Genomic DNA, 25,505 nt, shown 5'->3' with positions numbered 1-25,505 from the left:
CCCTGCTAGAAAATCCTCCTAGATTTCATTTTTTAGTAGCATTGTTTAGAATCTGTATGCATAAGTAAGATTATGATTTTCATCTGTTGTGTCATTTTCATATCTTAGTAGCAGGGTTATTCCATTATGCAGGTAATGGGTATAAAACAATTATAATTTTTTTTTGCTTTGAACATAACTTTGAATTTATAGTAGATGTAAAAGAGTCTCTAGCACTATGAGAGATGACACTTTCTCAAGGGTAGTTTTTTTTTAACTATTTAAATTTCTTCTTGAGGATAGGTACTTCCTTGTAGATGCATGTTTTCAATTGCTCACTCTATTAGTAATCATTTACTGAGAAAATAATTATGGCAAACCATAGTGGTTTAAAATAATAAGTATTTATCATATCAGCTTCCATTAGTCAAGGACTTAGGAAGAGCCTAATGGGCAGGTTGAATAAAGGCTTAACATATGTTCAAATAGATGTTTCTTGGTGCCATAGTCTTTGAAAGGCTTGACTGGGGCTAGAGAATTCATGTACAGAATGACTCACTCATATAGCCAGCATGATGTTAGGTGTTTACAGAACATTCCACCTTCTGCACAGGGACTTCTCCAGGTTCCCTGTCCTTACAACATCTCAGCTGGCTGTTCGAAGATAAACCTATCCAACTGACAGGGGTAGAAGTGGCAAATTATTTTATGGTGCAATCTCAAAACATAACCACCTCCATGTTATGCTTTTGGTTGCACAAGTCATTGCCGATTCAGTATGGGAGAAAAGAATCACAAGAGAGACTAACACTAGCAGGCAAGGATTGTTGAGAACATGTTAAAAACTGGCAGTCACACATAGCTCTACATTTTTCAAAGGATATTATCACTTATTTTTCCCTGTCAACTTTAAAATGACTTCTTGATCCAGAAATAGTCATAGCAGTAACATGTTAAGATAATATTACATGTAAAATATATCTTGCTGGAATAGTAAAAAATAGTCTGAGGAAAAAACCAATAATTCCCCATAAAAGAAGCAATAAAACTTATAAAAATTGTCACAGTCAAAATTTTAGTACTCTGGAAGTTAATCAAAGGTGTGTAGCAATTGAGGGAGCATTTATTTAAGAAAATAGCTGCATCTCAGGAGAAAGAATGAGCTTTTTGATGCTTTAGGTGGTATTATTCTCACCCTCCAGTATCCAGCTTTGTTGTAGCCTTGAAAATTAACAGTTCTCATTTATGGCAAAAATAAATAGTCTAGCAACCACTAAAGAAAGCAGATTAGGGCTCGAGTGATTTCCATGCCTCATTCTTGGGACTCTTCCATGACTCCATGTATCTGGCATTTCTTTGGAATATCTCATTTGCAAGGCTGTCTGTATTTTACTTTATTCAGAACTTTCTTACTGTGATAAGTTTTTTCCTCTGGGAATTTGTCAGAAATAATGATAAGCAATTGATTAACTTCACAGATGCCAGAGTTATTGGGTAACTGTTGAGAAAGTTGATAGACTAACTAAATCTTAAAAATCTAAGCTGGGTAATGGGTGTTCACAGGGTCTTTAAAAATCTCTGTTTAACCCCTGGGACTCCTGAATACCTAGTACATATCCAGGACTGTTTCTAGCCTCCAAGAAAATAGGGAAGGCTCTAAACTCTTATTCTGACCAAACTTGAGGAATTTGACAAAATTCAAAATCCTCTCATGATGAAATGAAAAGCTCAGTAAATTAGATATAGAAGAAAAGTATCTCAATACAGTAAAATCCATATCTGTCAAGGCCACATCTAATATTATACTCATCAGAGACAATCTGAATGCTTTTTCTTTAAGGTCAAAAACAGACAAAAATGCCATTTTCACCCCTTCTATTCCATATAATACCTGAAGTTCTAGAAATTGCAAGCATGCAGGAGAAAGAATTAAAAGACTTCTAAATCATAAGTGAAGACGCTATTCATAATATTATAAACAGGGAGCTCCCTAAAGACTCCATCAAAAAGAAAACTGTCAGAATTAATAAGTTCAGTAAATTTGCAGGATATAAAATCAAAATACAAATATCTGTAGCATTTCTATATGCTAATAACATACTATTCTACAAAAAATGAAGAAAAAAATCCTATTTACAATAGCTACAAAAAAAATCTAATAAAAGACAGGAATAAACTTAAGGTGGTTAAGCATCAGATACATTAATTAAAGAACAGACAAATAAGTGAGGAAATATCCATGTTCATGGATTAAAATTAATATTATTAAAATATAATATGACCCAAAGTGACCTACAGGTTCAATCCCACTAAAATTCCAATGATATTTTAATAAAAACAAAATAAATCCTAAAATACATATAGAATCCCAAAAGACCCCCAAATATCTAAATCAATACTGAGCAAGTAGAGAAGCTACAGGCATCACATTGCTTAATTTCAAAATCACTACAAAGCTATGATAACTGTATTAGCAAGGGTTCCCTAGAGGAACTGAATCAATAGAAAACATAGACATAATTATACAAGGAGATTTATTAAATGGCCTATGGGGTCAGAGGCAGAAGAGTTCACAAGTGCCTCTTGCACACTGGAGATCCAGAGAATCCAATAGCTGCTCACCCCAGGAGGCTGGAAGCTGCAGGACAGGAGTCGGAAAGGAGTCACTGCCAGTCCAGTACCAAAGACCAGGAAGCTCAGTGGATGGTTGTCAATGTAAGTCTGTGTTGAAAGGCTAAAGAAACTGGAAACTTGGAGACAGATGTCTGGGAGGTGGGGCAGCAAGGGGTGTACCCATTAGGAAGACTGGAATTCTTCCAAATGAGTATGCTGTCTTCTCTCTCTCCTCTTTACTTCATTCAAGCTACAAGCCTATTGGTTGGTGCCACCCACAAAGAAGGTACCTTTCCCACCTCAGATGGTTGGGTTACCCATCAGTTATCCACAGACACACCCAGAAGTGAGCTTTGTTAGTCTGCTCGGCATTTCTTAATCCATTAAAGTTGATATATGACTAACATTTACAAAAATCAAAATAACAAGGGACTTGCATGAAAATTGGCATATAGACCAATGGGATGGGAGAAAAAGCTCCAAAATGAAGATATATATTTTGGCCAACAAATTTTGAACAAAGATTCTAAGAACATACAACAGATAAAGGATATTCTCTTCAATGAATGGCACTGGGAAAACTGAATATTCACATGCAAAAGAATGGAATTAGATCCTTTCTAATACCACACACAAAATTCAGCTCAAAATGAACTAAAGACTTAAATGTAAGATCTAAAATCCTAAAACTGCTAGAAGAAAAGACAAGGGAAAATCTTCATGACATTTGTCTTGGCAAGGAATTTTTTGACTATGAACTTAAAAACAGGTAACACAAGCAAAAATAGATGAATGGGATTATATCAGCCTGAAAAAGCCTGCACTTCGAAGGAAAGAATCCCACAGAATGAAAAATGTGTACCTGCAAACCGTATGTCTGATAAAGACATAATTACCAAAATATTAAGAAATGCACCCAACTCCACAATGAGTGCAACGGTTTGGATATGGTTGAGACATAAGCTTGGGTCCAGTGGATCCACCCTTTATTTTTCTTCTATAAATTTGTATTTTAGCTTTATAGTAGCCAGCTGTGCATCTCAGTAACTTTCCCTGAGGGATACAAGAAGCTATCTCTGTGTTTACCCACTTGGTATGAGGAATGGCAAGGAGTGTGCAAGTACGCAAAAGTGTCAAAATGGGATTTCTATCTACCTTATGCTCCATCTAACTGTTTTTGTATAAGTTTACCTGAGAATCACAGAGGGACCAATAGAACCACACTACTCCAGGATTCATTTTTTAAAAGTTTTCTTTGTTTTGTCTTGTTTTTCCTGTGATGTTGGTATTTTGCTACTGTTCTTTCTTTTTACTACTCTCTTTAAAATAAAACCAAAAAAACAAGTTTTCTTTTGATTTTTCTGGTAGAAGTAGTCCAATTCAGTATAATGGGATACAAAAAACCAGACTTGCAAGTTTTGGAGGAGGTCAAAAGTGAATCATCAGATTATCCATGCATAGGTGAAGATGATTCATTATAGTAAAATACGTGCTTTCATAACAGAAGAGTGATGATGATAATGATGACTTGACACTGGCCGTGTGAGCCAAAGTTCCTATGACAGTGAAATGAAGCTAGAGTCGACTAATACAGACATAGTGAATGCAGACCTCCTTGATTCAGATGATGAAAACAACAGCAATGTAAGTATATATTTGACTAGCTGAAATGTTGTGAAATGGCCACCCAACCAAATGGGGAATGCTCCGATGTTAGAACTAGGTCTGAAAATACACTGAAGGTCTTGGAAGGGGTGAAATGTATTGGACAGAATACCAACACTGTAATTCAGTGTTGGAAATTATAGCAGATAAAATGCTACAAGATGCTATGAAATACACAAAGGCTGGAATGCAAGTAATACATTCAGTATGTCCCAATAGTCATGTTCAAAAATTTATTATTAACAGTGCCACTGGTGTAGTGGTATCATGCAACATTCCCCAAAATGTATTTATTGTGACACCTCAATAGCTGAACTGAAAGCATTCATAGGATTGCTGTGCTTAGCACAGATGTCTCATGGTGAGCACAAGAATGTAAAAGACTTCAGGAAAAGCAATGGGTCAAAATCCAACACAAAGATGTGTGCCCTTGTAGATACAAAGATTTAGTATTCTTTCCATTTTGACGCTTATCCTGGAACTCAGCCATCAGGTCCTTATGCATACAGTAAGAAACCAAATGATTCCATGAAGAGACTTGTCACTCCCATCTCCCAAACTAACCAAAATGTGACAATTGTCTTACTGCTTTCTAAAACTGATGTTACATTTGCTAACAAAGCACAAGTTGACCAGGGCAGAAACTGTACACAGGGAAAAAGCAGAAAATCCAAATGAAATGTTACAATTTCAAAACAGAGAATTGTATAGTACAATCTTTGAATTTCAGAAAGATATAACATTGGCCTCTGATATGGGAAACAAAAGCATGCTGGTACTGCTGATGTAAACTTTTCACCATGATGGAAATATTGATAAGGAAACTGCAACAAAACAAAGCCTGAGATGGAAGCTTTCAACCCCAAAACCAAATATGGAGTAGATGATGTTGATTAGTTATATAGCAACTGTGATGTCTCTTGAGACTCAAAGCACTGGCCAATGGTTGTGTTTTACTCAATCCTAAACATATGTGGCATAAATAGCTTCATAGTTTACAAAGAAAATAACAAATGCAAAATATCATGGTGAAATTTTCTTAGAGGATTGGGACTGGAGCTCATAAGAGATCATTTATAGCATAGGAAGAAAAATGTTTCTGCTTGGAACTATGCAAAAAAATTGTGGAGCACACTAGTAAGCTGACAGGTGAACAAGCAGATGCAGCATCACAAAGACCTACTACAACAGGAAAACAAAAAAGATGTCAACTGTGCCCTACAAGAAAGTACAGGAAAATAAAACATATGTGCTATCAGAGATACTTGTATAGGGCACATGCAGTTGTCATGTGTGAAGACTGCCTTGGGTAGACAGTTGAAGCAAAGCTTGTTTCAGTGATAGACTTTTGTTTGTGTTTACACTGTAGTCCACATAAGCTTTTATTTTTTATGTTCTCTTTTAGGTTTTGTAAGCAAATAAACAGCTGATTTGAAAATGTGGATGTCTATTCTAAGCACTCATTACAGATTTGATATTGTATTTTATTGACATCCTATTTCTCTGTTAACAGCATATTGTGCAATAGAGTAGGAAGCTATTGACAAAATAGGAAGAGAAGAGAGGTGATAAAATTGCCATAAAGGAAAGGATAGCTAAGCACATGGGCTGTCAATGTGAGACTTGTGCAATTGTCATATATGAAGACTGCCTTGGGTGTGATAGTTGAAGCAAAGCTTTTTTTGACGGTAGAGTTCCATTAGTATTTTCATTGTAGTTCACATAGGAATTTATTTCTGATGTTATCTTTTAGGTTTTGTAAGGAAGTACACAGCTGATGTGAAAATGTTGATGTCTATTCCAAACATACAATACGTATCAAGAATTTAATAATTTATTTTATTGATATTTTATGTTTCCGTTAGCCATATATTGTATAACATAATAAGAAACTCCTGACAAAACAACAAGGCCGCTGATATATCAAGTATGTCCTACAAAAAGCCAGGAAAGCAAAAGACATGTGCTGACAGGGTAAACACCATGTGTGTATGGAATATGCTGTTGTCATGTATGCAGCCTGCCTTAGGCATGATAATTGAAGTAAAAATTATTTTTTGTAAAAAGCTATTGGTGTTTCATTGCAGTTCATATGAGAATTTTTTTCTGATGTTCTTTTTCAGACATTGTACACCAAAAATTAGTCAACGTTGAAAATTTTGATACTTTTATAAATAATATTAAAAACAATACTATATTTTTGTGATATTATTCTTGTTAAGTACTCATTGTTTAATATAATGACTCATAAAATTAAAATTAATAGTTCATCAATAAAAATAATCTAAAGAGTATACGTGGATCTGACAGACCCACTTTTATACACCTTGATAAAATTAGTCATAAGCTCCAAGGGCTACCAGTGTTGTTCTCCACACATCCATGTGGTTATATGCTTGAACCTCAGGGTAGAAATATTGGAGGTGGAAGTTTAAAAGATAGGCCCTAGTGAGAGGTCCATGTTTTTTTTGTGGTGGGGAGAATGCCCATGGGAGGTAGTTCTTGTGGGACTCCTTAGTTTTCAAGAAAGATTTTTATAAAAAGAGCAGCCCACCTCTCTCTGCTTCCCATGGGACATGTGATCCTTCCCCCACACATGCACTGCCATTACACATCTGCCTTGAGATACTTGCCAGAGCCAGACCTTGCACCTGCACCAGCCTGTCTGAACTTTGAATTAAATAAAACTATGAGTTAAATAAACCTCTTTCCTTTATAAAGACATTCAGTGTCAAGTATTTCATTACAGCAGTAGAAAGCTAATTAATACAGTGAAAACAACAATCCAGTTAAATAACAGGCAGAGATCTTGAATAGCCATTTCTCCAAAGAAGACATACCAATGGCCACAAGGTCAATGAGAAGGGTATCAACGTCATTAATCATCAGGTAAATGTAAATTAGGACTATAATGAAATGTCATTTCACACTTGTTGGAATGACTATTATCAAAATGACAAAAAAATGGGAAGTGCTGTCAAGGACATGGAGAAAACAGAAGCCTTGCCACTGTTAGTGGACATGTAAAATGGCATAGCCACTGTGGAAAAAAGTATGGAGGTTTCTTAAAAGATTAAAAATACAACTACCATGTGTTCCAGCAATACCATACCTGGGTATATATTGAAGAGATACAAAACAAATATGCCAAAGAAATATATACACTCTGCTTTTCACTGTAACATTATTCATAATGGCTAAGACATGGAAACATACTAGGTGTCTATAAACAGATAAATGGATAAAGAAATATGTTCTGTGTACACAATGAAATAAGAGTCACTCTTAAAAAAAGGAAAACCTGACATTCACCACAACATGGATGAAACGGAAGGGTTTTACAGAAGTAAAATTACCGGGCACACAAAGGCAAATGTTGCGCGATCTCCCTTATTTGTAGAATTCCAAAGTCAAACCTACAGAAACTGAGACTAAAATGGTGGTTACCACTGGCTGAGCATTGGAAACACTGGGGAGATTTTGGTCAAAGGACACTTTTCAAATAGGAGAACAAGTTCAAGAAAACTGTTCTATAATCAATATTTTCTATACTTAAAAGTTGTTGAGTGGGTAGGTTTTGTATACTCTTGCATTTATAAAAATAATTATGTTAGGGAACAATATGTTAAACAGCTTGATTTAGCCATTCTACAATATATAAAACATCATGCTGTATATGATAAATATATAAAAATTTTTGTCAATTTAAAGAAACTATTAAAAGGAAAAAATCTTTAATTTTTAACCACTAAGCTAATGGAGTAAAAAGTTCACTGGCCACACAGGAACAGAGGATACATACTTTGTAGGATTAGTACAGAAAAGCAATTAAACTAACCGAAGAAGCTTAAAAAAGAGAGCAATAATCACAAACCTTGGGGAACTGAAAATAGATTCCACAACCACCTGTTTTCAACAACATAAATATGGGACAGCTCATTTACTGGAAAAAATAAGTGAAAGGAAAAGCAACCGTTCTGGAGGAATGCCAGTCACTGGACAAAATAGACAAAGACTTTAAGCTATTTTAAATATGTTTTTAAAGACTAGAGAAAAGTATAAAATAATATCTTGCCAAATAGAAAATAACAATAATTGTGGGGAAAATTAAAATACAACTGCACAGAAACTTTGAAGTTGAAAAGTACAGTAACTAACTCAAAAAGGGGAATGTTTATAGCAATAAACTGCCATGTTAACAAAGAAGAAAGTACAGTCTGTTCTGTAAAATAGGATCCAAGAGAGCACTGACTAACTCATTCTTCCTAACTCACCCTGTGAAGCCACCACTGCTCTAACACCAAGGCTCAAGACACTGCCAGAAGAGTAAATAAGGTCTAAAACATACAATAGATATTGTGGAATAGGAAGACACTGTTCAAAAGGAAAAAAGGATCTAGGATGGGGGAAAGGGGAAAGGACAGAAGACAAAAGGGGAAAAAATGCAGCTCATAGTTACACTGCTAGCTCATAGTATAGTTTTAAAATGCAATTCATAGTTATACTATTAGCTCATAATAGTATAATTCATAGTTACACTATTAGCTCATAATAGTATAATACATAGTTATACTATTAGTTCATAATAGTATAACTCATACTCATACTATTAGCTCATTGAAGAGAAAGGCTTGTGCTAATGTCAATTAGAGAGATTTTAATGCCCATATCTTATACTCTGAATAACTACTTTAAAGATAACATATGCAATGTATTAACTATTGTTATTCTCCTATTAGTTTGTTATGAAATTTTGTTTTACCTTTTTTCCATAAACTAAAAAGCAAAACAGTCAGGCGTGGTGGCGCACGCCTATAATCCCAGCACTGGGGAGAGGCTGAGGCAGGAGGATCGTTGCAAGTTCGAGACCACCCTGGGCTACAAAGTGAACTAAAGGCCAGCCTGAACTGCATAGCAAGATCTGTCTCAAAAAAAAAAAAAAAAAAAAAAAAAAGGAAAACAGAAAAAGAAAGGAAAACCATGGACCAATATCTTTTATGAACTATAACAAAACTCCTTGACAAATAAATAGAATTCAACAGTATATAAAAAAAAAATTATACCCCTTGCTCAAGTTTAATTTATTCCAAGTACACCTGTCTGGTTAAATATTAAAAAATCAGTGAATATAATCTATAACATCAACAAAGATTAACAACTTTATGATCCTTTCAATAGATGCAGAAAAAGTATTTAACAAATTCAACACCCACTCAACAGCAGAACTCAGCAAACTAGGAATAGAGAGGAAGTCTCTGAACCAGATCAGTAGCAACCACAAGAACCTTCAGCTGACTGGTCACTGGTAAGAAAGTTGGTGTTTTCCTTTCCTGCAAAGATGGTGAATACACCCTCTCTCACCTTTTCATTCAGTGCTGCACTGGAAGATCTAATTAGTTCACAGGACGAAAAAAAAAAAAAAAAGAAATAATAGGCTTACAGATTGGGAAAGAGGTAGTATAAAGTCTTTTTTTCATAAAAGCACAATTGTCTGTACCAAAAATTTGGAATAATAGGTGAACAAACATATAAAAACTAGTGGACCTAGTAGGCATAATTAACAAGACTGAAAAAGACATGGTTAATATACAAAGTCAATTGCTTTTTTCAGAAAGAAAAAATTCAAATTTGAAACATAAAACAATAAACTTTATGACAAAATATGTAAAGCGATGTTAAAGAAAACTACAAAACTCTGATGGAGGAAATCAAATACAGTCAAACCTTGAACTGTGAGTAACGTGTTCTGTGAGTGTTCCACAAGGTTAGCAAATATTTCTAAGAAATTTTATCTTCATAAGCAGGTGATATCTTGCAATATAAATAATATATCATGCTAAACATCACATGATCACAACTGGTTCTTTTTTCTCCCTCTCTTGCTGCTTTGATATATAAGTGCTTTTGATTATTAGCAGAACACACTATTCTTGCAAGCCAAGCTTTTACTGTATCTGAGTAAATGGGAGATATTTCATGCTCATGGAGAATGTGGTGGATTGTCAATTAGTGGTCAATTTGGAACTCCCAGCTGAACTGAATCAGTGTGTTGCCGGATGTGGAGGGCCCGCCTGAAGATTATTGCCAACAACATAAAAAGGAGAACTGGAAAGGAAGAGCTGGTGCTGTTGGTTCTCCTTGAGGAGCTTCTCGTGCTGGCTTTCCTGCTACAAATTCAATTGTTCTCATCGTCAGAGGAGCTCGGGACCTCATTGTTGCTGGGGATGGCTGTGGTGCTTTTCAGGGGAACTCAGGTCCTTACTTTGAGTGTCACTTCCTGGCTCCAGTGCAGAACCTTCAGCCTTTCATCAGCACAGATCCTTCATCCCACTGGCACAGACTTTCTAGCTTCCGCCACTGACCTTTGGGCCTTCCCAGTGAAGATCTATGAAACAGGCCTGCATGAGACATTATCGTGAACTCTAGGCCTCCAGTTGGACTCATGGGGGGCATTGTTATGGGATCTAGTTTTTCAGCTGGACTCATGCGGGACACTGCCATGGGATCCAGGCCTTCAGCTGGATTCTTGGGGGTTTTAGTGTGTGGATAGATTCCCTGCCCTCTTTTGTACTTAACTCTTTGGGTGACTACTGTAAAATAATCCTATAAATTATGTGTCCTGTATTAAATTGTTTCCTTTGAAAACCATGACTACAACAGATAGGAAGATTCAATAGTGTTATGATATGTAGGAGGCTGAGGCAGGAGGATCACAAGTTTGAAGCTCAGCTTGGGCTACATATGGAGGCCCTGTCTCAAAAAAATGTCTATTGTGCCCAGTATGTTCTATAAATTCAACACAATCACAATAAAAATTCCAGAAAATTATTTTATGGATGTGAATAAACTTTACAGTTTAATAGGTACAAACAGAAATTAAGAGGTGTTTTGTACATGTGCCAAGATAAATACAGCATATTCATTATGTACTACAAACGTGTACAATAAGAATTATATTAAGAAAAACTTAGACACAGAATAGCCAGCACAATACAGAAGAAAAGCAGGTTGGGAAGACCGATGCTATATGATTTTAGAGTTACTGTAGAATTCCAGTAATCAAGAGAGCACAGCATTAGCAAAAGAATCAACTAATAAGTCAGTTGAACAGAATAGGATGCCTAGAAATAGTCAACTTGTACTTGATAATAGATCAAAGGAGTGGAGAGACAGGTGGCCCTTTCAAGAACTCATGCTAGGGTGGTTGAACATCTACATGCAAGAAAAATCTAAACACAGACTTTGTACCTTTCACAAAAATAACACAATACAGACATTAATATCCAATGCCATAAAACTACTAGAAGGTAATATGCAAAAAGAACTAGGACTTTGGGTTAGTCCATGAGTTTTGCTTTTTTTTTTTTTTTTTTGCAGTACTTAGCATCAAACCCAGGGATTTTGCTCCTCCCTGTCATTTTCTTTTTAAAACAGTGTCTCAATAAGTTAGTAAATTTCACAGGCTGAGTTTGAAGCTACAATTCTGCCTCAATCTCCTACAGTTCTGGGATTACAGGGATGCACTACCCCATGGGCTTAGTCTGAGTTTTTAGATACAACAGTATTACAGCTTGTGCCATATTGGCTCCTCAAAGCCTCATGCATTCATAGCTGGGATTGTTCAGAGGTGGATGGATCTAGGGTGCGATACTGGGATTAAGGGTATATGATTATCAAATATATTTTGCACAGTTTTGGGTGTGGATAATGGAATCCTCAACCTGGGTATGGGTGGCACCAATCAGTAAGCTTATAGCCTGGATGGAGTATAAAGGGAAAGAGGGAATGCCTATTAGAGAATGTATATTAATAGAATCTCTCATACATTGCTGTTTGGATTTCAAAACAGTGCAGTTCCCTTGGGAGGTAATTGGGCAGATTCTTACAAAGTTAAGCATAGTCTTATTACACATTCCAGCAACTGTGATCTTAGGCATTTGATCAACAAGACTGTCAATTTATGTCCACACAAAAACCTGTACAAGAATGTTTATAGAACCTTTCTTATCACAAGCTGGAAGAAACCAAGAGGTCCCTTAAAATTTGAGAGGATGAGCAGACTGTGGTACATGCATAAAATGAAAGAGTATTCAATGATGAAACAACCTATTGAGCAATGGAAAGATGTGGCATAATCTTAACTGTACAATGCTAAGTGGAAGAAGGCATCCCTCAAGCTAGTCATGTGTACTTCCTACTATGCTACATTTTGCAAAAGAAAAAAATATAGGGTAGCTTTTAAAAATGTCAGTGGAAACCAGGGACTTGGCAGAAGGAGGAAAAACCACATAAGCATGGATTATTAGGTCAGTGAAAGCTTTCCGTATAGCCCTGTAATGATATACACAGACTCCCTGCAATTGTCAAAACCCGTATGTAGAGTTGTACGATGCAGGGTGAACATTAATGTAAACCACAGAGCTTAGTTAATAATCATGCATCAATACTGATTCGTTAGTTTTAACATATGCACATCTGTTAAAGAGGGAAAAGTGTGTAGGTGGGAGATGGGTAATACTATATGGAAGTTCACCTTATTGTCTACAGGAGTGTTTTTGTAGATATAAAATTGTTCTAAAAAATAAAAGTACATATTTTTAAATCAGCCCAGGAATCCTCCTTTATATGAATCCAATCTGGCATTTTTCTAAGATTTCTCTGTTTCCAGCATTTAAATCTCACTTCTCTGTGCAAGATTTTCTTTACTTTCCTATTTCCTGGGTCATTTCTGTCAAAATTAAGGGGTGGGTTGGTGAGAATTCAGACATATGCCCACAAGCTGTCGTCTGTTCTCCGAATGGTGTCCCATATGTTGTTGATATGTAGCGCTTTCATTGTTGACATTTATGAATTGACTATAATTGTACTTTGATTTCCTTCTTGACTTGAGTTAATTGCAAGGATGTTTAAATTTCCAAGTGGTATTTAAAAAAAATAAGAAACATGTTACTAATTTCAGTTTACTGCTTGTTGTTTGAAATATGTGAATTGCATAAATTCTACTTCTGGAATATGTTGAAGGGTTTTCTTTCTTAGTATATTAGTATATAACCAAGTTTTGAAATGTTTTCTGGCTATTTTACAATAATGTGTGACATTCTTACATCACAAAGTTTAATTTTCCTTCCTATAGGTTTTGTTGTTTTTTTCTCTGTAATATTTTGAACACTTTTGATATACATATATAAATGTTTTGTTCCTTGTGAATTCGTGAATGTTCTTTTTTATTTTTTATTAGTATATGTTTGCAATATATGATAATTGCATTTATCTTGGGGAACTGGTACGTAGGCATATCACATCTTCATCATTTTTTATTTCCCTTTCCTTTTCCCACCCTTCTATCCCCTACCAGTCCCAGATTCCTTTCCAGTTTATGAATATTTTCTTGTCATTTTATATTATATCTTTTATCAATATAAATAATCTTATCACATATAATATTATGTGTCTTAAACTTAATTTGAATTATAGTGGTATTACATTAAGTGCCTTCTTTTGGTTTTTGATTGCTTAATGTTCCTTTAATCGTGTTTTGTTTTGTTTTGTTTTCACACCAGAAACCGAACTCAGGACCTCATGTTTGCCAGGCAGGTGCTGTGCCACTGAGCTATACCCCTGGCTGACCCTCTATTTTTAAACTTTAACATCATTTGCTTTCAGTGGTTTTTCTTCTAAACAGTACTGTGGCCATTAACCCCAATTTGTCAACTACACTGAATTAAAACAATGCCTGGTAGATTAGTAAAGCCCGCTCTTGAGTGTGCCTGAGGGTTATAAAGGTATGACCATGGAGTCTATGTCTGATTCCTAGTCAGTTCCTCTCCAGCACTCAACCCCTGGTCTGCTCCTCAGCTGCCATGAACAAAAGTTTCTGCCCTGAGGTCTCTAACATGAACTGGATCCTTTGAAACCCTGAGCCAACTTCACCCTCTCCTCCTTTAAGTTGGGGGTGCTAGGCATTGTGTCTCACTGATGAGAAAGCTGAGTTGTAGAAGTACACAGTTGGATTTTAGGCACGGTTTTTAAAAATAGCTTTTGTTTCAGTGGAGGCACTTAAGCCACTCCTCACTTATTGTGAGAAATGTTGTTTGGCATTACTTCAGTCAGTCATCTCTCAACATTTCTATGGTAAGTATTTCCTGCTCTTTGTTTTTTTCCCCTTCTTATTTGAGTTTTAATTGTGGTAGGCTGAACCTGCCTCCTACAAAAATCTACACCTTCATCTCTGGGACCTATGTGTGTCACCTTCTTTGACAAAAGGGGACTTGGCATATGTGATTAAATTAAGAAGTTAAAAGTGAGATTATTCTGAATTAACACGGTGGGCCCTAAATGCAAGCATATGAGGAAGGTTAGTGGGAAATTTGACACACACAGAAGCCTCAGAGATTGGATTTCTGGGCTGACAAGCAAAGGGATGCAACCAGCTACCTGAAGCTGGAAAGGACAAGGGTCAGCTTCTCCCTTGGTGTCTCTGGAAGAAGTATGGCCCTGTCAACACCTTGATTTTGCCCTGGCAGAAATGACCCGGACTTCTGGGCTGCAGAACTGAATGCATTCACATTGCTGTAAACCACCGACCTTGCAGTAGTTTGCAATCATGGCAGAAGAAACAAACACATTAAATTTTTTCCATTTTCATTGGATTTCACCATATTTATCTTTAATTTTTGGTTTTAATAAACTCTATTAGAGCGTAAAACAGAAGTGATATTTCAAATATGTAAATGGAAAGTCACATGATTTCTTTCCTTTTTCTCTCTCCCCTCACTCAACTCCTCAAATTTTTCTCTGATGTGTTCTGTAACTATACCCATAATTATTTCATGAACTTCGTTGCTTACATCATTGCAATTATTTATTCCTCTTTCCTGAGTTCTTAAATTTTAAACAATTCTGTCAGCTGAGTTCCCCTAAGGAGGATGTTCAGGAAGAGTGTGTGCAGTTCTATTTTCTTCCTTCTTATACATCTTTGAAAAACTGTCCTGTGCTTGGTGCAGAAATGATATTTACAAAGTTCTTGGAGCATAATTTTTCCTTCAAAGCTCTGAACATGTTCTCATACTGTTCCCTGGCACTCACTTTGTAGAGAAGCAGCATAATTTCAGATGCATTTCTTTTAGATAACCTTTCATTTTCTTATCCTACCTTAATGTCTGAGGATGTTTAATCTCCAAAAGTAAATTCCCTTTTTCACTGTGTCACAGAGTTGATCTCTGTTAATTTCTTGCTTCTCCAGACACACTTTTGGTGACTTTTCCTCCTGCTGCAGGTTCTGAACCATGGGCCACCTCACTTGGGACATTCACCAATGTGCAAGGTTCTTATGACCTTCAACCCCATGATGGACTCTTCTCTGCACCCGCCTCTAATGCCACACCTCCAGCTGGTTGTCACTAGATTTAACAATACTGAGTTCATAAATCACACTTAGAAACCTTATTTTTTTTTCCCTAAAGAACCAATTGTCTGATTTCTTCTTTCCTTAAACTTAACCATTTATCTCTTTCTCCATTTGTCACCTCTTGCACAAGAAAAAAATATCTTTTCATAGCTCCTGGGAGCCTGTGGTCTCTGACCCTTCCTTGCCACCCTGTCCCTGCAGTGCCTTCCACATGAGTGAGGAGATGCAAGTGTGATCATGTCACAGAGACAAAGATAAAAAGGAATGGCCGCAACCAACAGATGAGCTCTGACCTTTGATGATTCGATTTATGATTTTTTTACTTTATCAGGATGCAAAAGCAGACCCATACAACTACTGTGCTTTTCCTTCCACTACCAAACTCAACAAGCTGCAGGAGGTGTTCAACACTCTTACAAAATGGGCCTTGAGTCTATTTTGCCCAGCTATATGTTCTGACACATTTACGGTGAGAAACTGATGCTCAATAGATTAGGTAAAGTATATGCATTATCAGTTTAATATATTTTCCACTTACAGTGGGTTTATTGTGACCTGGCTGCATCCCACGTCCATGAGAAAATTCATTAGGGTGCTACTTATATGAGCCAGAGAAAGAACAAACAAGGCACACATTCGGTGAGTGCTCATCTTGAGACTTCAGTATTCTCGTTACTCTTCTACATGCTCCAGAATTAATCTTAAATCTACAAAGCATTGGCATAGCTGGACTTTCAGTAGAAATGAAGCTTTAAATTGGCTGGAAAATTTCCACTCTGATCATTCTTTCAGAGACATTTCATTTAATTATACTCTGAATTCGCCTCTGGCAGAAGAGATATTAACTTCTCACATCCTAATTTCCTCTTCTGCAGAGTTTACAAATAATCCTGTACACAGATAATTAGCCAGTGTGGGTGAGGTTAATAGAAGTGAGTGTGGAGAAGGTCGGCAGGACTGGGTTCTGCTGGAGAAGCGGATGGAGGGAGGCCCCACTGAGCGTGGGGCACAGAGGATGACAAATGACCCCAAGGGCACGTGGGCCCCTGAAACTGCAACCCTCCATCATCTCTCACTACTCACACAGATAAAAGGCAAATGAACTTTTGTTTCTAATTATTCCAGAATGTCAGTGGTGGCAGAGAAAATTAGTTTAGCTTTAAAAGTCAATTACAAATAAATGTACCATGCAAATGTCAAGAAGGACGGGTCCTGAAATGAATTTCCAAAAAGGCATTGCAGGAGTGAGGGAAGGTGGGAAGCACTGTCATCTGTGGCCTGGAGCAAAGCCACCTCCAGCATCCAGAACTGTGGCCCTGTCTAGGAAGGAAGGGGAGGGTCAGTCATCCCCTCAACCCATCCCTCACCTCCACCTGGCTCAGTTTCCAGGTGTCTAAATTGCTCAAAGCACTCCCCTCCCAGAAGCCACAGCCCACCTCTCCTTGCTGTCCTCAGGTTGTGCTGCTCTACGCCTCCACCTACGTCCTCGTGTCGCTCAGCATAGACAGGTACCATGCCATCGTCTACCCCATGAAGTTTCTGCAAGGAGGTGAGGGTGTGCTCTTTCCTCCTCTCTTTTTTTCTTTCTTTCCATTTGTGTTTTTATGAGTCCGTTTTTGCAGTACATAACGATGACTTTCCCCCTGGAGAGTGGTGCAGGTATGTAACACATCACAAACCTTTATTGGTCCCCATTCTCCTGTTCTCCTTCCTTTCCTCCATCCCTTGGTCTCCTTCCCACTTGCAAATGACCTGTCTTAAGGAGTGCTCCTTGAGTGAGGATGGGATTTTTTCATTATTATTTCATTCTTAACAATGGTCTCCCCTCCTTTATTTTCCTCCTGTTCCCTTTGCTCTCTGCCTCCACCACCTTTCCTATCTTTATAGGTGTGATGGTCCAAAAAAGGTGTCAGGAGAAAAGTTTAGTTGCCTGGGATAACACTTACAGATCCAGGGATGGCCCAAGCTGCTAGGGAAGGTGCTGGCAGGACTGTGCTCTGACTGTCCCCTCAACACCCTGCTTCCACCCTGTCCCTTGAGCCACCCTGAGAAGCATTCCACGCAAGGAAAGAGGCTTGCCCTTACACTACAACCTGCATGGTTTCCAGGAACAAATGCCTCACCCTCCTGACCCCAAAGCCCTAGAAATATTACAAAGAAATTTTTCATTGATTATTGTACCAAACTCAAAAGAAAACCTCCTCATCCAGAAATGGAGCAGGCTCCATGAGACAAGCAAGGGGATGAGTCAGAAAGCACAGCTCTAATGCCCCCAGAGGACACTGGGAGTGGGGGCCCAGGGCACTTAAGACCTGTGGCTACCCAGAGCAGGAGGATTGGCAGCTGGCAGGAGGGTGCCTGAGCTCAGAGAGGGCCCAGCACCACACCCTGCTGCTCCTTCGCCCAGCCCACATGGGCTTCGGGAATGGGGTCTACTGCTAGGTCCGGTGCTCAGTGGGCTGCTGGGTTTGTAGGTGAGTGGAGAATTGGAGGGGGCAGCTGGTATGTGACCACCTGCCATTGCCGTGCCCACAGGCACATCATTGTTTGGGTGTGTCACCTCTGTTGGGCCCTGTGCCATTTTCCCACAGATGACTGTGAGGTCTGACACAGTGGGGAGGGAGCTTAGTAGGAAAGCTTGGCTCCACTGACAAGGAGGAACAAAACACTGGGTTTTTTTGTACTGGGAATCGCACTCTGGACCTTGTGCTTGCCAGGCAGGTGCTTGTGCCATTAAGCTATATCCTCAGGGCCTCAAACACCATTTTAAAAAAGTAATCAAGGCAAACTGTGGAACCTGTAATCCCAGCACTCTGGAAGGTTTGGCCAGGAAGATCCCAAGTTCAAACTCAGCCTAGGCAATTTAGCAACATAGCTAGACCCAGTCTCAAAATAAAAACAAAGTCTGGGATGTAGCTCCTTGTAAAGACCCTGAGTTCAATTACCAATAACTAAAAAAAAAAAAAAAATAGCAGGTGGAGTTTTAGAATAAACTTAAAGTCATCAGAGAGCTACAGGAAGGCAGTGAGATGTGGTAATTTTAGTCACCATTGAGAAGGGTATAAACTGACATAGAGACATCAAATAGTAGATTTGCTTTTTACTAAAGTGGCAGTTTCCTGAGCCAGCAAGTCCAGAGAAGCTGATTACTGTACTACTCTTTAGGAAAAAGAAACATAAGAATAACTAGGAAACTATCAATAGCAGTGAAGAGAAGAATGCCATGTCAGATACTAGAAAACAGCATTAAATTTTGCTCATTAGAACAATAGAGTACTGGAACCAGAGTTGCCTATACGAAGTGTATGAAATTTTAAGTCAGTTGGAAGAGTCCCTGTTCAAAAGTCCTCTGGGCATTTTTAAAACTATTAAATCACCACATGTTACAGCTAAATAGGTAAAATAGGTTCCAGTTGGATTGAGAAAGTTAACTATTTTAAACATAAAACTAAAAGAATAAGAATAAAATTTTTGTAATATTAGTAAGGGAGAAGTCTTTCTAGAAGCCATACCAAAAATAGAAACAAGAAGTGAAATAAAGGCAGATTTTCTTACATCAAAATTGTTAGAAACTGTTTTACACACATAGCAAAGCTGACAATCAGAATGTTCAAGGGCTCAAGGACAAATGAAAATGTATTTAGCAGACCAAGAGTTAATAGCCTTCTCATAAAGAACTTTGGCAAGGAATTGAAAACATACCAATTAAAAGGAAGCAAGGGACAGGAGATTAAGAAGTGAAGAAGAAGCACAAACACATAGATGATAGAAACAATCACGTGAGTGCTTATTAAAGAACTGCAAGATGAAGGATTTGGGCAGGAAATTTTACCAACCAGGCAACAGGAGAAGTCCTCTTAGTTGTGAGGGGAATGTAAGGCAAGGGGAGCCCCTATGCCCTTCTGGTAAGAGTGGCCCCTCAGAAATAGCTCTAGATGAATGTTCCATCATTACCACTCTATCCATGGGGAAACTGAGGCAGTTGGAAGTGCACAGGGGCCGTTGGCAGAGATGTACATGTGGCCTGGACATGCCCAATCTCCCACATCTTTCTCTTCTCTTGAACAGAAAGGCAAGCCAAGATCCTCATTGGGGTGGCCTGGAGCCTCTCCTTCCTGTTCTCCATCCCCACCCTGATCATATTTGGGAAGAGGACACTGTCCAACGGTGAGGTGCAGTGCTGGGCTCTGTGGCCTGATGACTCCTACTGGACCCCATACATGACCGTGGTGGCCTTCCTGGTGTACTTCATCCCACTGACCATCATCAGGTAGGAGGCAGGGACCAGACAACAGGGTGCTCCTGTGTCAGGCTGCAGGCTCCTGCCCTCTGGAGCTCTTGGTGCTCCTACTCTGCTTGAAGGAGCTGACCAGGTCGTCACACTTTACCTGAAGCTTCCTTGGCACACCCCAGTCCTCCAAGGCAGGGTCAAGATGACACAGTCAACCATTACTGCCCAAGAACCATAAGATGGGCTAACAGATACCCCATCTGCACCCTACAGGCCTGTGAATAAGCACTGTGGTCTTCATTTCATAGGGATAGAAAACAGTCAGAGAGATGAAGTAATTTGCCCAAGATCACAAGGGATTGAAATGCAGGGTTAGCATCATACGATTTTCTTTCTCTTCTATCATACAACTTTCAAATGCAAGACAGTCTTGCTTTGGGGATGTGGTAGATGAAATGATAGACAAGCTGGAAACAACTGAACAAAAGGGTCGGATGTACTGGATGTACTAATCTGCTAGCAGATGCACACAATGGGGTCAGGCAATGCAGGGAACAGAGGAAGGACATTTTAGAAGCTACAGTGAAAAAGGGAAGGGTCCAGGTAGGAGAAGGTGAGGCTGAGGAATCAGGGTCCTGTGGGCTAGAGGCCAGGTGAGGTGGCAGAGAGTGAACAGGTAGCAGTGCTGGTGATAATGACCACTGAGCAACAGGGTGTCTTATCGTCCCACAGCCAGTGTAGGCCACTGATGGGTCCCAGCAGAAAGGACCTCTGCAACTGAGTGTGACTGATTCTGCCTTGTTCCCACACCAATGTCACCTGTGAAATGGTTGCTTCTGTGTGTGGATGAGGTAAGGGACCACCTGGAGAGATTTCCATGTCATGTGTGCATGGGATGCATGGAACCTGTGCCTTGGTGTCCCCACACCTACCACGGTGTGGCCCATAACATGTGGGAGAGGAGATTAGCATTTGGGCTTGGATGCTGTAAACAATGCCCTGGTAAAAATCCTCGGGATGGAAAGTGTTCGTGCTCTGCTGGTTGTCTCCTCAAAAGGCATTGCATGGAACTTATACATCAAAGCTTATTCTCATTTTAAAACGTTGGATGCATATTCACAAACTACCACATAGAAAAGATATAGCCCATGAAGTTAAGAAAATGCATCTCATTGTTTTGGTTTTGTTTCTGCTGTTATGGTACTGGGGACTGAATCAAAGGCCTTCACAATGAGCCACATCCCCAGCCCTTTATTTTTTAGTTTTTATTTCATGTTAGGGTCTCACTAATTCACTAGTTTTCCCAGGCTTGCCTTGAACTTGCAGTCCCCCTGCCTCATCCTCCCAGAATGCTGAGATTACAGGTGTGAGACAGCATGCCCAGCTTTTCCTTGTTTTAATATGCATTTCTTCAATGACTAAACTGCATGAATATTTTTCAAGTGTTGCCTGACATGGCCAGAATCTGTTTCCTCCTTTGGTCACCTTCAGTCTCCTAAAGTACTAGAAGTGGGGAAGCATCCTCCAGCACACTGTCCTGTGCCTGGGCTGCTCACAAGAGTTGATTTAGGGCTCAGAGAAGCTGAATTGCTGACTCCTTTGTGGGCCATGCTAGGCAGGGACAGGGTAACCCTGAAAACTGAGCCTGCAGCCCTTCTCAGAAAGACTGCCCCCCAGTTCTCCTGAGTCAGCAAATTAACGTGCATGGTTTATTCCAACTGCCTCCTTCCAACAAGTTGTAGGTACTAGGATGCTTAAATAAGAGGCAAAGATCACTGCTGGAAGGAGGTAAATATTAGCCAATCAGAGACAAGTCACAGCAATGTGAGACCTTTGGAGGAGAAAAGGAGTCAGACATAGGAGGAAGAGAGTATTTAGGCTGGGAATGGTGGCACCCTCTTAGAGGCTGAGGCAGGAGGATCACAAGTTCAAAGTCAGCCTGGGCAACTTAGTGACTTAGGAAGACATTGTCTCCAAATAAAAAAAATAGGAAGCTTTTGGAAGGAACAGTGTTATGGCTAACATCTAGATGTCCCCCCAAAGCCTCATGTACTCAAATGTGGGATTTTGGGGAGGTGGCTCGCTCTAGGGTATGTGGATATGGATTAAGGGTGTGTGATAACTGGATTAGTACACTGGTTGGTTTAGCATAGTTCTGGGTGTGAATAATGAGAAGGCCCATCCTGGGTGTGGGTGGCACCAAAATTAGGCTTGTAACCCGCATGGGATAAAAGTTTAGAAGGCTCGCTACTTTCTGCTTCCAGCTTCCTGCTGCTCTGCCATAGACTGTTTCTCCTCTGTCCTACTCCCCTGCCTTGGGGCCTGCCAACTATGGACTCAAACCTTTACAAACTAAGCTATAGTAAACCTTTCCTTCTCTAACCTCTGAGTGTTAGGTTTTTCTGTCCTAGCAACAAGCAAGTAACTAAGACAAGCAGCTCATACCAAGGCATTGATTTTGGTGGCAGTGTATATCCTGACTTCGCTCCTGATTGATTTTCCATCAGCTCAGGAAACTGCTCCTGTCAAAACTCACTCAGTTCACAGTATCCAGGTCTGGCCAAATCTATCTGAAACTGCTTTCCCATCCAGGCTGCTTTTCACTCCAAGGCTTCTCCCTGAAGCCTGCCCTCTGCATGGCTGAGAGTCCTTGAAGAGCAAAATATCATTTGTTTGCTAATTAAGTGAAATGATGCCAAAAGCAGATTCCCTAGACTCTCATCAAATGCCAAACATGGGCCTGCTTCAGGCTTCTCTTGGCTCTGGGGAACCTGAAAACTTGAACCTGACCTCCCTGGACTTTGAGCTTCCCTAAGGCACATCCTGACTGTCAGGAAGCCAGGGCAGAGCTGTCTTCCCTCTAGGGAAGATGGTCCCTACCTTGGACAGGGGCATTTGGCCAGGGATCTCCTCTCTAACTAGAGCCTAGAATAGTTCTGGAGTTTCACATCTCTCAGGCCTGACACTCAACTCTTCCTTCTCCCTCCCTTTCTTTTTCTTGATCTTTCTTTCACTCCCTCTCTTTTTCCTTTGTTCTTTCTTTTTTTTTGTACTAGAATAGATACCTTTTTGTGCCTCTTTTAGGTAAGAATACATAAACACTTAATTTCAAGCTTAACAGGCAAAAACTTTTTAAAAACATCTACAAATCAAAGAAGATTCCTGGCTTTGCTAGCCATGTTTCATAGTCTTCCTATATGGTGTGTGTGTGTGTGTGTGTGTGTGTGTGTGTGTGTGTTCACTAACATGATAGGCACATACACATAAGATATACTTTCTGTTTTAATTTGTATTTCATTACAAACTTTTTGGACATTTTATGTGAACATTATCATTTTTTGCTTTTTTCAAATTAAGTTTTTATGTTTTTCAAATTTAAGTTTTTATGTTTCAGTGTTCTCTACTATCTGTTTCAATGTTCTCTACTAATCTTTTTATCTGTTTCAATGTTCTCTACTGATTTTCTCTACTATCTTTGGTGAAATTTCTTTTCTTTCTTCTTTCTTTTCTTCTCTCTTTCTTTCTTTCTTTCTTTTTTTCTCTCTTTCTTTCTTGGTTTATTTTTATTTCTTCCTCTTAGTACTGGATATTAAACCCAAGGCCTTCACATGGATCTATATCCCCAGCCCTTCTTACTTCTTATAATTTTCCATTTTGACATAGGATCTCCCTAAGTCACTAAGTTAGCTGGCCTGGGCTGGGACTTGTGATCCTCCTGCCTCAGCCGCCTAGAGTGCTATGATCACAGGTGTGCACCACCACGGCCAGCTTAGAGAGGCTCTTTGTACAGTAACCTTTCTCTGATTTAACACTGAATATTTCCCTGCTCGTCTTTTTTCTCTTTGTACTGAGTGTGGTCTTCTCTTGTTTTCAGTTAGTAATGATCGACATCATTAAGAAAGGAGACAATACAAATACTTAAATTCGTGGCCTTTCTGGCACAAAAAACATATGGTTTGCCCGCTTTCATTTTCTACACCCTTAGTATCCCTTAGGACAAGATCGCATGTCTTTCTCAAGCTCTGCTGGCTTCCCCAGCCATAGGAGCCCTGCTTCTCTCACTTGGTCCTCTGCATGCACCGCCCTGACCCTGATGTTCATCCCAACTCTGCCTGCCCTGCTTCTGCCACATGAACCATGAGAGGAGCCTCTGCTGTCCAGCACAGACCGAATGGCAGAGCCGTCTCTGCCAGCCCTGGGCCAAGGGCTCCTTGGTATCCACTCCTTCACATTGGCCTCCTTGCATCCATGTGGTCACCAGGAACTTGCTGCAGCTCCTGGGTACAAGGACTGTGCTCTCTGCCTGAACTCCCAGGCTGACATGTGAGGGTGCTCAGGAGATGTTGAGCTGAAGGGCAGGCCTCAGGAAGGCAGGTAGGCAGGACGGGACAGAGGAAGGCAGAGCAGGAAGAGCTGGGTTCTGTTCATGAATACAGATGTCATTCTTCCATCGGTGACTCGACTGGGCTTCCAGGACTGAGTTGCAGAGACTGACAGCAAAGGCAGTTGTTGCTTTTCTAAGTCACAACAGCTCCAGGGCTCAGAACTCCATGTGAGCTGTCTGACTATTGCAGAGGAGGGTACTGGCCTGGTGTCACTGCTTCCCTTGAGCTGTGCTTGTTTTCTGGCTGTCTCATTGGTTTCTCATCCTCCTATCATGAGATAAAGATCAAGGCAGGGAAAGCCCACAGCCGGCAGGTTCAGTGAGTAAGTAGGAAGAAGTAGGGATACAGACATCAGTCACAGAGTGCTGGTGGGTGGCTATTAGGAAAAGCCATTTATTTTGCTTGGGAAATCCATAGCAGACCATGAGAAAGCTCCCTGCTGGGTTGATCCCCTGTGGCGAACAAAGACCCAGTGGGTAACAGAGTCTGGGGTGTGGCCAGCACTGTCCAGTGGTAGCAGTTCAAGTCAGGGAAAATAAAAAGGGCCTGAGTCTACCCATCCATTGGGAAGCAGGTAACATCCTACCTGCTGTAGCCCATGAGGAAATAAGAGGAAAGTCTGTCTTGATGGATGCTGGGGGCTGAACTTCCAGTATGCATTCCACTGGTCACCCACATACACACACACACACACACACACACACACACACCTTGGCTTGTGAACTGCTCAGGAACAGCCACAGGGTCCAGTCCTGGCCAATGAGATGCAAGATGGTATCTTCTGAACTTTTGGAAAGGTTTCACCAATCTTAATAAAGGAGTTATTAAGCCTTTACCATACTGTACAGAGCACCACTTTAACAGATGGGGTTAATGAGACAGGATGGAAAGTGCTTCACAGAGGGACCAACACACAGCAGGGCTGCACGGTGACAAGTCATCCCTGACGTTCCCCACTGAGGGCTGGGCCGAGAGGTGACACATACTCGGGTTCCATCTCAGCAGTCCTGATCCAGATGGCATGGGATTCCTCTGAGCTTCTTCCCTCTGCCCTAGCACCAGCTGCTCTACCACAGAAAGAGCTGGAGAAAACCCCAAGGCCAAGAGTGTGGACACACATTCCACACTTGCCAGTGCCTTTCATCAGGTCCCCACCTTGCAACCAGAGCCACCATGAGAGGACAGCTGTGCACACACAAAGAAGCAGGGACAGAAAGGTCAGTCC

General features: G+C 39.8%; 1 protein-coding gene across 1 annotated transcript in view; it reads left to right on the top strand.

Annotated features, from left to right (window-relative positions):
- Nucleotides 1–25,505, top strand: part of Npsr1 (neuropeptide S receptor 1) — a 173,461-nt gene that overhangs the window by 127,395 nt on the left and 20,561 nt on the right. Inside the window, exons 4-5 of the mRNA XM_005412989.2 lie at nt 17,120–17,213; nt 19,733–19,934. Of these exons, the coding sequence (XP_005413046.1) occupies nt 17,120–17,213; nt 19,733–19,934 (296 nt within the window). The remainder of the gene's footprint in view (nt 1–17,119; nt 17,214–19,732; nt 19,935–25,505) is intronic.

The sequence above is a fragment of the Chinchilla lanigera genome, unplaced genomic scaffold (genome assembly GCF_000276665.1).
Source record: "Chinchilla lanigera isolate Chin_1 unplaced genomic scaffold, ChiLan1.0 scaffold00159, whole genome shotgun sequence".
NCBI lineage: Eukaryota > Metazoa > Chordata > Mammalia > Rodentia > Chinchillidae > Chinchilla > Chinchilla lanigera.
This window is presented reverse-complemented; position numbering and strand designations above follow the sequence as displayed.